The 13279-nt window shown below is 26.9% G+C and overlaps 1 protein-coding gene across 5 annotated transcripts in view; it reads left to right on the plus strand.

Moving 5' to 3' along the window:
* The window catches only part of LOC145192383 (uncharacterized), a 33004-nt gene that overhangs the window by 13824 nt on the left and 5901 nt on the right, over positions 1-13279 (plus strand). For 4 of the 5 annotated variants that reach the window (XM_090070694.1, XM_090070697.1, XM_090070696.1 and 1 more), the window contains 2 exons: positions 952-2289; positions 6021-6691. In XM_090070694.1, coding sequence (XP_089926820.1) covers positions 952-2289; positions 6021-6598 — 1916 coding nt within the window. In that variant the 3' untranslated portion in view covers positions 6599-6691. Of the gene's footprint in view, positions 1-951; positions 2290-6020; positions 6692-13279 lie in introns of those variants that run through there. The other variant, XM_090070712.1, reaches the window with a different exon arrangement.

A 13279-nucleotide genomic window follows, 5' to 3' on the forward strand; every position in this document is an offset into this window, starting at 1 on the left:
GTTTAAAATTACTAAAAGGTAGGCTTTTTAAAAAGCAATTATAAGTAATTTTTTAAAAATTAAGACACTCATCATATATAGATATTAAACTTAAAGTATAAGTAAATTTATTACTATTATTATAATTATTATTATTATTTTTATTGTTTTTATCATTATTATTATCATTATTAGTATTATTGTAATTACTATTTTTATTGTTTTTATTATTAATATAATTGTTGTTGTTGTTGTTGTTGCTGTTGCTGTTGTTGAAATTGTTGTTGTTATTATTATTATTGTTACTATTATCATTGTTGTTATTATTATTATTGTTGTTATTATTATTATTGTTGTTATTATTATTTCTGTTACTATTGCACAAAATATTTTATCAAGTAAATTAAGAATTATTTTTATGATTATAAAACTGTTTCAAAATCATAATAAAAATGGACTTTAAATGGAGATCATATCAGCAATGAGCATTTCATAGAATTTAATAGAAATAGGATTTAATAGAAACAGAAAGGTGTGTTATTTACAAGACAAATGCAAAAATGTTTAAAGCAAACTTTTTAGAAAAGAAGAAATATAAGCTACAACATGTTGGTAAATATTTTTTAAAATAATATTTAAAAACTTTTATTGGGAATCTATTTTAAAATATCTCTTGAGCTTTGACATGATAACAGAGTCATGCACAAGTGTTTGTTCAGCTTATTTGATTTGAAATATTTTGGATTTAGGTTTGTAGAAACCTGAAATAAAGTTGTGTTTTTGTTCTTTCAGAAAAGAGTTTTAAAGAGTTCTTTATAAAAATCCTTAAAAAAAAGAAATATCAAAAATATTTTTAGTTGTAATTTACTTTTTGATGTTCTATTTCATAGTAATTTAAATTTTGATTTGATTTGCAATTTTGCATTCAATTTTTTAGAAACCTAAGATAAAGTATTTTTTATGTTCTTTCAGAAATGCGTGAAGCACTGAAAAAGTTTTATCTGAAAACTTATGGAAATATGGATCAAATTGTGCACCCAGCAAAAAATCCAACTAAAGTTGAACTCTTGAATAAGTTCATTGAATTGACTGTAGTTGATGGAGATGAAGTGGAAATAGATACTTTTAGTATTGATGACAGAGATTTATATATTAAGAAACAATTGACCTATCAGCCTATAGGGTTTAAGGAAGTGTTTTCAAAGGAACTATCTTTAATCTTGATATCTGGTATTGCTGGTATAGGAAAAACTTGTTTGCTCAGAAAGTGCTTACTTGAATGGGTCAGAGGTATTTTATGGAACAAATTTGATCTTGTTATTTACCTTGAATGTAGAAAGTTAAATCAGCATCAAAATATCAGTAATACAAATGAACTGTTAAAGGTTTTCTACAAAGATATTTTTCAAGAGTGTGATGTTTGTGAGCATTTTTCTATTCTATTTGTGGTAGATGGGTTGGATGAGTTTGCTTCCTTAGATGACTTAATAAATTATGATTTATTTAAACCAAGCAAAAAACCTATTGTTAATGCATTATTAAAAGTATTAAATATTGAAAAACACAAATGTGTTGTTGCTGGAAGAGTTGGAGCTTTATCACAATATAAAGATAAATTAACAGAATGTACAGATAAGTTAAACATTCAAATAATGGGTTTAAATAACAAGGGAATAGATGAGTTTATTGAAAAATTTGACAACAAAAAAGAAACCATTAAAAGTGTTCTTAAAGAGTCTTACTATGCTAAAGCCATGGCATCTGTTCCATTTTATTTATCTGCAATGTGTGCAATTATTGCTGCAAGTGGTTCTTACTCTTTCAACACTATGACTGAATTGTATTGCTCTATTTTTTTATACTTTTTTCAAAAACACATTTGTAAAACCAATGAAACAGTTTATAGTATGATGCGAAATGAGAGTAACAAGAAACATGTTTTAAGAGTTTGTAAAGTTGCATGGGAGTTGTTCAATCAAGGTAAAATTATTTTCTCCCAAGATGAAATGAAAGGTATTCTCAATGACTTGGATAAAGTTGAAAATGAACTTCTGGGTTTCATTGAAAAAATTGAATCACAACTTGGTTATCAATATCAGTTTGCTCACTTCACTTTAATGGAGTTTTGTGTTTCGATTCATGCACACATTTGTTTGAGTCCTGAGGAGATTATAAGTAACAAAAAGTTGCGAAGCTGTTTGCCTATGATCTGCGGACTAGCAAATGAAAATGAAAAATGTTTTGCAAGATTACTTGCTAACATGAAGAATTCGAATGAAGAAAGGAATTCATTCCTTAATGCTGTACTTAGTAAGTTCATTTAAAATTTTAAAGAAATATTACACTTAGTTTGTGCTTTCATTATTAGTTTATCATAGTTTTAATGAGTTCTAGTTTTCTGTCCCCTTAATTATAAAAATAAAAATTTTTTGTTACATTTTCTGCTGTTTTTTTTAAACCTTTATTACTTTTTGAGAATAAGTATTAGAACGATTAAGAACGATTATTAAGAACGATTTATTTTAGCTGTTATGTTGTAAACATGGTGTCAAAAATATATTTTTTGCGGCTACTTTGTTTAATATAATTTAAAAAAATAGCTTTGTATGTTAAAAACATTTGAGTCTTCTAGACCTCTACACTACACAACCACCCATTTCTTGTCAATTTATATCTGCATAAATGTTTGAAAATTTAGCAAATCTTTTAGAGATGCCCTAGCATACATTCATACATACATACATACATACATACATACATACATACATACATACATACATACATACATACATACATACATACATACATACATACATACATACATACATACATACATACATACATACATACATACATACATACATACATACATACATACATACATACATACATACATACATACATACATACATACATTCATGCATGCATGCATGCATGCATGCATGCATGCATGCATGCATGCATGCATACATACATACATACATACATACATACATACATACATACATACATACATACATACATACATACAAACAAACAAACAAACAAAACCTGACACTTGGATATTAATATACTGTTATTGTGCTTACTCAAAAAAATCATCTCTCAATTTGAGAGCATAAATTAAACAAAAACTTTTTTACCTTGAGATTTCTTGTTATGTTTAATAGAATTTGTTTTTTTCTCAGTTGATTGAAAGTTTAACTTAACAAAGGCAGTCAACATATTTAAGTAATACTAAAAATCTCATTGACTTGAGTAACAGATATCAAAGATAAATATGACAAAAAACCTTACAGGTAAGAATGTTTTTGTTTAATTTGTGTTTTTAATTTTCACTATTCAAGTTAATGAATTCTTTAATATTACTTTTAAATATGTTGACTGACTTTTTTAAGTTAAAAATATCAATCAGCTAAAAAAAACAAGCAAAAGAATGATGGCCACCAAAAACTTGTAATCTTTAATATATACAATAGAATAAAATTAGGCCAAACAACGTTTTAAAGAAGGATGATTCATTCAATATTTAAAAGATGTTTCTCATACAGCATAAAATAAGCGTAGGAGAAAATGTATTTAAAAAAGTTTTATGCATTTTATTTTTCAGTTGTTTTTTTCTATTTAAATACTTCAAAATTAAATGTTATTAATTATTATGTTTCAAGTAAAATCTGTAAATACTTTTTTTTCTCTCTGCAGCTCAATATTTCTGGAAGAACATCCTAAACATTTTCTAGGAACTGATTTCATACTTTTTCATATTTGATTAAACTAGTTAGTTTAGTTTATTGCAATCTTTAGTAAAGAATTATTAAGCTTTTAAACATTTTAAATGTTTAACAAAATATTTTAAAAGGCAATCGAGGATACTATTTTATAAATGGCAATTGCAGATTTGAAAAAGTTCTTTTATACAATTTTTTTATCTAATTAATCATCTAACTTATTTTTCTTCAAAGGAGTTAAACAGTTTTTTTGAGTTTAAAGATTGAAGCATTTTAAAATAACAGACCTGCAGTTTGTTTCAAAGTTCTTTTAAGCAAATAATTGAACAAAATTGAAACAAAATTGAACAAAATTGAAACTAAAACAAAAATGGAAATATTATGTAAAATTTTTAAATAATGGCATATTACCTTTTTTCTTCTCTCTTCTACTTATATTACGTGAATAAAGGTATGTAATACCCGTAATTAGATTTATATTACAGATATTACACACCATTATTACACATCAAACTTATTATGTTTATGTTTTTCCCTTCAATTTAACAAAGTTACATAATGTTAAATTAACTAAGAAGTCAACTTTTACCGGTGAATAAATGAAGATCAAGAATTAAAATATCATAGTGTCATATATCAAGTAAATTATATAAAGATATTTTTTTTTTTTTAATTAAATTTCAGGTAATTAGATTTTACCTATTTTAATCTCCTTATATAAAGTTGTATAAAGTGAAAAAAAAAAAAATTTATTTTATGCCAAGCTGAAAATTTTTTTCAGTGTTAATTCACAAAGTTGAAATAATATATTCTTAACTATTTTCTAGATATTTAAGAAAGCATCAATCACTTGGTAATAAGACATTGGAGATATTTTAATGGATTTGCTTGTCTCACCAGCTCATTTTTTTGATGTACCTAATGATTTATCAATTTTCACAACAATAGTAACGATAATAATAGAAGTAGTAATAACAGTAATAAAATAAATAATAATAATAATTGTAACATTTTAAGAGTAATTGTAAAGTTGCAAGAGTAATAGTAAGAATAATAGAAGTAATAATAAGAATAATAATAATTCTCTTTTTTCCTCTTCTTCTTCTTCTTCTTCTTCTTTTATTATTATTGTTATTATTATTATTATTATTACTATTATTATTATTATTATTATTATTATTATTATTATTATTATTATTATTATTATTATTTTTATCGTTATTATTATTATTATTATTATTATTGTTATTATTATTATTATTATTATTATTTTATTATTATTATTATTATTATTATTATTATTATTATTATTATTATTATTATTATTATTATTATTATTATTATTATTATTATTATTATTATTATTATTATTATTATTACTATTATTGTATTGTTATAAAAGTTCTTGAGATTTGTTGCTTCCCTACGGATTAAGTATAAAAATATTTTCGTCATTCATCAGAAGTGAAGCCACTGCATAGTGATGCAAATTTCTGTCACATGGTTTTGAGAATAATTTTTACAGTATTCGAAACAAATGGTACAGAAAATAATAGAAGCATTGTAACAAACCTTATTTCCACTCATGAATTTTGATTTTAAAAAATCTTCAGTTTACTTATAAAATTATATTCGAGAAATCATGTGCTTTAGTTAATGAGACATTTTATTTCTTTTGACAGGTATGTTTCTTTTCACGCAACCATCTGTATTAAAGTTGCCAGTAACAAAAAAATTGCAGTACATTTGTTTCGATACATTTTATTTATTCACTATTTATTATGAAGGATATTTTCATCATTATGCAGTAAGGGTTAAATTGACATCCTTTCGTTTATTTTATAATATTTTTCGTTTGTCCAACAAAGAAATAGAAAGCGAAATTTTTCTTATCTCAGTTTCAAATTAAATTACTTTGCATCAAAAATCTCACGCGACTTTAAAATCAAATAACGCGATTTTTGATGCTTTTGAACAGGCTTCTAATTGGCTTATTTGTTATTCGTATTTCTATTGGTTGAAGCACAACCTAAGTTTGAAAATAGTGTACGACTTGTTTTAAAAAAGTATTTCAATTCTGTATTTCGTATATTAATTATTTGTTTAACAAATATTTAAGAAGTAAAAAATTAATTTTTGCACTGATTTGTGATCCTTTGGATTGTTTTAATCTCTTCTATATAGAAAGTAATATATCTGTTTTACATTTATTAAACACGATGTTGTGTTTTCAAATTTTTAAAAGCTGATTTTCTTGAGTTGTTTCAAATAAATAAATATTAACAATAATATCAATATGCTATTATCCTTCAGAAGATGAAAAGCGCAAGATGTTCATGGAATGCTTCTTTGAAGCGCAGGCGTCGATTACAGAGGACTTGAAGAGGTTATTCGATAAACGAGACTGGAGGATTTTTATAGACGATGGAAATACTGCTCACGAAGTATCACATGAGGAGTATTTTGTGAAGAAATTTTTTGACGCAGAATGCAAGTTGCATGATTTACGTGTTTGTAAAAAGATTTTATCTGAGGATGAGAAAAAGCTTCTTAAGTTATGTTCGACCAACGTTCGTAATGTCTGGTTAGAACATCCTGTGAAGATCAATGGATGGACACCGAACCATAAGATTGAAGTGGCGCGGATAGATTTCAGTAAAACATTCGTATCAAAGAACGAGTTCAAAAGTTACGTCCTCCCGTGGATTCAACTCGCTACTGAAAAATTGTTTCTTCACCTTCACGAAGACACGAACTTCATCGATGACATTTGTAAATGGCTTGAAAGTGGTTTGAATTTTAAGGAGTTTACGATCTGGTACCGTGGAAAAGATTTTAATAACATCGAAGAGTTAAAAGGAAGTAACACGAAAAATTGTTTAATATGTTAAATAAAAAATAAATACAAATGTAAATATGTAAAAAGTATATGTCATACAAGAAAGTTTTTATAACATCGAAGAGTTGAAAAAGTTGAAGTGATACGAAATACTTTCGATTGTTTAAATATTTATGAAATGTATAAATAATGCAAGAATTTTTTATGAAATGAAATATTAAGTAATTAAAAAAGAAAAAAAGAAGAAAAAAAAGAAATTTTCTTTTTAAACAAAACGTGGAAAAAAAAAAAAGATAAATTTTCACTTTTATTTGGAGTTTTTGTTGCGAATATTTGTTGTTTATTAAAACTCAAAGGGGTTTTTTTAAATACTTCAAAAAATCACGAAAATATGATGGTATAACAATTTGATGTAACAATCTAATAATTGAAATATAAAAGAAATAGGTTGTTTTTTTGTTGTTGTTGTTGTCAATGGTAAAAGTTATGAAAAAAATATTCGAGTTTTTAAGATGAAATCCGATAACTTTTCGAGAACGGAAAGTTTTTTTTGTTGTTAGTTAAAGAAAGAAAGAAAGAAATTTGGAAAATCGAAAAACAAAATTCTGGCGAATTTTTAAAAAGCTTCGAACGGTGGACATTTTTTTTCTCTTGAAAGAGGACGACAGTTTTAAAATTTGTTTTTGTAAAAAAAAAACGGTTGAGTTTTAAAGAAAATCAACTTGCGCTTTGTTTCGAGAATTTTTCGGTTGTTTTCAAATCAAGTTTTTTTAACCCTAATTATTTATGTTGACAGATTTCGTATAAAATCAATCAATAATACTTGCCATTTCCATAGCAATGAAAATAACCTTCAGAAAGATTAAAAAATGAGTGATTAATGTCTGTATTCAAATGAAGCTCTTCGCTTAACTCTACAATAATCTTTTAAATGGCAAATCAGTAACATTACAGTAAAAAAATAACAAGACCCGTTCATGAGAACTGCAATCGCGTTCAAAATGTCTCGAAAATATCCACGTTATTCTGTAAGTGGAATATTAATTACGATCATTAAATAAATGACAATTGAGAGATAATGACGTCATGCTGTGTTGGATTAACATTGTTGAATTTGCTGAATGGAACCTCAGGGTTTTTTTTTTCTTTTTTCAAGAAAAGCGAAATCAGAAACGAAACTTTGTTTTTCATAAAAGAATTTCCCATACTTAACGTTTTAAAAAGATGAAAGGAAAAGCATGCTTGGCTTCAATTATTAGTTAAACCTGTTTTTAAGTCTGTTTAACTAAAAACACTTGTTTATTAGTTGAACAGACTTTGACCATTTATTTAGTTATAGGTTTTAAATCTCAGGCGCAGAAACTGTTAAAAAGTTTAAAGTAATAGATACATCTACTCGATGATTCGTTTGGTTACGATATAAAAACACTCATGATATTTTCTTCCAAAGTCAAAACAGACAAGTTGTTGTATGTAATTTATGAATTCCTTTGATATATCAATTTTTTTTAATTGAGCTTTGATTACGATAACTATTGTAAAAAGCTGCCAGCAACTGTATAAGGATACTTCAAAGTAGTAAACTAGGGCAAATTCAAACTTTTCAACACCCCAAATATCAATTTCTTGCATTTTTGATACGATTAGTACTTGTAAAACATTTTTTCTTTTGTACTTGCATACATTGGTCAAGATCAAGCAGTGAATGCCACAGGGAAGAAATAAAAAAATCTTAAGATTAGGAGTATTAAAAATATTTTCGGACAAATGTCCAAAGCAAATTAAAGACTCACGCAGATGAGAAACTTAAGAGAAGAGCTAATGAAGCTGAAGAGCTAATTAAAGACTCACGCAGATGAGAAACTTAAAGACTCTCGTAGATGAAAAAAATTTATGGATGAAGATCGTTATGCAGCCTATCATCGCATTTTACCTAATCATCTAAGCTCGTCTGTCTAGAATACCAACAGAAACACCAACAGAATAAAACTCTGAGGTTACCGATATAGAGAACAAAAATTCAATAACTCGCAAAAAAAAATCAGTAGAAAATGCGGTTTGCAGCAAAAGCGTCGCATTAAACTTTGATCACTTTCAGTTTATTTGCCTTCCTATTCTACGCAGACTAAAGTACGTGAACTTTTACTGAATACCAATATACATATTTGATTTAAACATTTACTATACTTATAAATTACAGTTGACTATATACTCTTGATCAACTGAAGTCATAAATATTATTCCTAAAAACTTTATTTTCTTATATACCAGATTCAACAACTTTATATATATAAAAATACTAATAATATTAATAATAATAATTGACATTTGATTAAGTTTCTGCTCGAGTTATTTCTAGCCTTAAACTCTGACTCCTTGCCTTGTGTCACTTATCGTTTTAAAGTGGATTAGATAATTCTTCGGTATAATTTTAGTCTAGTTCTCGAGTTTCTCACCCAGTGTCCCTATTTATTTTAAAGTTCTCATTCCAGATTGGAATAAGTTTCTGCTCAGTGTAATTCTAGCCTAACTCTCCAATTTCTAGCTTAGTGTCAAAATTCGTTTTAAAGGTTGGCATTTTTAATTGGATAAAATAACACTGTTACAACATTTTTGTTTATGCTAATTTTTTGATGTTTCTTACATAATTTTGGTATGCTGATTTCAGTGGTACCATTGGTTTTGCTCTATCATTAAGATTTTTAGTAGATCCTGCAAGCTTTGTCATGATTTATTCTGTTATGTTTGTGGTTACTATATTAGTCCAACACAAACTAAACATAAGGCTGTCAGTAGTACAAAATTGTTCATTGCTTATTATGCTTGTTTTGGCGTGGCTATAGGAGATCAGAACAAATTGTGGGTACCTCGGTTGTGGGAGCTGCAAATCAACTATTGAAGGATGGCTACGTGGAATCCAAAAGTTAATGCCCTTTGGGATTCCAAGAATATTGAGAGAACCAATAAACCATCACTTAGGCTGTTATTTCTGCATAGTTGACATTTCAATTTATAAAAAGCCGAAGGAGGTGGCTCTAGTTTATCCAAGAATACCAACATCTATTGAACCAGTTCCACACAGTGATAACTTGCCTGTTCCTACTCCACTTCAATCTGAAGAAGTGACTGCATACCATTCTTAAGAAGACACACCGGATGAACTCAGTGATGACTATGATTTCAGCGGGCCAAATAATTCTCTTATCATCTAGAACTTGATGACTTAGTACGAGGTCTCACTAATTCAAAAGCACAACTTCTGATACCTGTTAAGAAGATTTTACTACCCCCCCCCCCCCCCCTTCACATTAAACTTGGACTTGTCGAACAATATGTTAAACCATTAAATCCAGCTAGTGTAGCATTCCAGCATATTCGGCAGATGTTTTCTAAGGTGCCAAATGCAAAAATTTTAAAAATGTAAATGTAAACAATAATTAAAAGACCAAAAATAAAGAAGTAGGTCGTACACACCCAAAAACGCAAAAAGCCTAAAATATTATGGTAAAATGTTTTCAAAAATGGTCTTAAAATCAATTAAAAAGCTTTAGAATTCTTCACTGGTTGCTCTTCTAAAATAATTCATCATATTAATGATTGTATTTACCAAATTTAAGACAACTGAATGAAGGTTAATATAAGGTGTGGTTGTCGGAAACATTCGGAATGAAACACTGTATGAGCATCAAAGTTAATTCAAATGTCAAATTAGAAAAAAGCCTTTTATTTAATGTTTGCGGTAGAGAACGAATCAATGCATTGCAAGTCATGAGAAACACTGCGTGTTATACTAAACGCTGCGTGTCATGCTAAGCATTGCGTGTCAAGCGAAACACAAAAAAAAATCAAAAAGACAGAAATTTTAAAAGACAAACTTTTCAAAAAAAACGTTTATTTTATTGATTTAATCGAAAATTTTAGGTATCAGAATTATGATTTCTTGCATTACAGTCTTAATATGACAGTTGTAAATTAGAAAAACTAGAGCTGAAATGTTTAGAACCGAAAAATCCAGACACGAAAAACCAAGAAAAGAATTAAACATTAACTAAAATGTTTTTACAAATTTGTTGAAAACGATTCGATGACGTCATTTTTCTGCTTAAATTTTAAAGTAAAAAAAAAATCTTATTTTACTCAAAAATAAATAAAACAAAGCAGTTAATGCTCGACATGTGAGTTTGCTTCCTGATGACTTTGCCAAATCAGGTCAGTATATTTGCGGAATGGGAAGATGTTTCATTATCTTCACCATCATCATCTCCATTTTTTTAATTATATATATTTTCCTAACTATTTTGAGTTACAATATGATTTTAAAATCAAATTTAAAAATAATTTCTAAGTTTTTAATTTTCAGTCTTTAACTATTTGCTAAAACTTTGTGTACTGTTGAGTTATGGTTATAATTTAGTTAAAGTTGCAAACCAAAAATGTTGGTTTTTATGCAACTTCAAAAGTGCTGTTCTCATGAGAAATTTTTTTCTAATGCGAGTAGTAAAATACCATCTTTTTACGAATATAAATGATAAATAAATAATCTTATATTGATCTTTGTTTTCTAATATATTTTTAAGTCTGTAAATATCTTCAAACTTACTTTCACCTATTATAAATTTGCTTCTTATAAATAAAATCATACCTTTCTTAAGATATAAAAACATAGATAAGCAAAAAATATCATAAATAACAAGAAAATTACAACCTCATGTTTAAAGATGCTGTTCAAATGCATTAAAATCAAGCTAATATGCGAAATATGAAACTTTTTTCGTTTAAAAAATCTTGACCTCGACAGAAATTTTAATAAGATAAAAAAAAGGTTAAAGTGTTGCGCAATTTCATTTTTAATTGCAAGAAGTGGGCTGATGAATTTAAATTTAAAGGAGTGGCAGCCGATTTTAAACGAAGTCGTAGACTATAGTTGCAGAAAGGTAATCAAAAAAGTGCACAATATTGTCTCGCATGGTCGGCGATTGAAGACGTTCAATATTATGGTTTTAGATTTTGTAAAATAATGCAACTTCTATGTTCTGTATAGAATTTGTAAATGAACGCGAGTTTTATTTCTCAGCTAACTAACCTTAACTCTAATTATAGTTTTCCATGTGAGTTGTTTCATTCTGAATTTAGCTATGGTTCTGGGAATAAGCACATGTTTTTCTGAGAAAATTCCGGAGCAAGTGTTTCGGAAAAATCTTGAAAATAATTATTCAGTTAAAGTTATTCATTCTATTTATTCACATATAATTTTTTGTTTATTTATTTTAATGTTTTTATTCATTGTAATTTAAATATTTTGGTGGTTTTTTTTATTCTTAAACTTTAAATCTTGTTTAAATTTTTGAAAAACATTTTTTATTTTTATGATTGACTTTAATGAATTAACAACGCTTGTTAATTTTGAAAATTTTATAATGAAAGACATATTAACAGAGATCTTTCTAGACAATCCCTTGATATCTTAATTCATCTTTTTTTTGTGTAGTTTTTTTTAGTTGCTTTATGACTAATATGACGTTTGTTACCAGATTGTTTTTAAAGTGAAAGGAATTTAACAATTACAACTAAAATTCATCAACACAAACTATTTTTTTTCAAACTTGCATTATTAAAATACTAAAATATTAAAACATTAAAATATTTCAAACATATTTGTATTAAAGGTTAGAGTGTATAAGTTAACAAGTTATTGACTTTGGCAAAATCAAAATTTTTTAAAAGTAGAGGTTCTTTTGAAAATGAAAGACGTAGAAATTCTTTCCATGAAAAAGAGAATGGGATCTCATTCACTTGACAACCTAAAAAAGGGAACGGGAACAGAAATGGTTGTGAAAGAAACGGGAAAGCAATTTTTTATTGGTACAAAATTTAAACTGAAAATGAATTTTAGGAAAGTTGCTTACTATTAAGTCGCATGCATCGCAGTTGAAAGCAATTTTTCAAAATCATACTTTGTTACTAAAATATGGGAATAGGAATGGAAGGGAAAGGGAATTTCATTATAATTGTAAGTGGGAATGGAAAACTGCTGAAGTAATGGGAGGGATGTCATTTTCGTGCAGCTTTTTCGTACCAATTAAAAGATATAAATGTAAAAAACAAAATAGTTATTAATTTATCTTTTAATAAAAATTCAACCTAGGGGAGGAATCAAAATTTAAATATTTTTTGTAAAATAAATTTCGTTATGTATGAAGTTTTTTTTATCAATGTTGTAAACAATACTGATTTTTCCATAAATAATAGTCAAAATCATATATTAGAAAGGTGAGTTCTTTAGGTCCGTCTTTAGGGTCAGATTATTTTGTGAGTTTTTGTTTTCACCGTCAGTTTTATTATGTTAATTTTTGAGAAATAATAGGTTTATTTTGAAAATATTTTATAGTTCTGATGAATTTAAAATTGTTTGTCGCGTGATGATAAAAAATTTCTCAGGCTGATTGATAAAAGATAAATTTTCTCAGAGATTCCATTTCTCCGATATATTTTTTTTTTATTTACGAGCAGAAAAAAGAAATAATAATCAGTTTAATCTCAAAAACTTGATAATCGGATCTTATCGTATTATTGTTAAATTTTAAAGTTAGTCAATCTTACTATTTCTTGATTGCAAGTTTTATAATGAGCGAAAATTTCAGAATATTTTAAATCAGAAACTTAGAATATTCCCACACAACATAAGACGTCTTTAAGTTGAGCGGGTTTAGAACGTAAAAACCGCCAGAACTTT

This window comes from Hydra viridissima, unplaced genomic scaffold, assembly GCF_058129835.1.
Source record: "Hydra viridissima isolate aposymbiotic clone 2 unplaced genomic scaffold, HvirCarnegie_v1 scaffold_1, whole genome shotgun sequence".
NCBI lineage: Eukaryota > Metazoa > Cnidaria > Hydrozoa > Anthoathecata > Hydridae > Hydra > Hydra viridissima.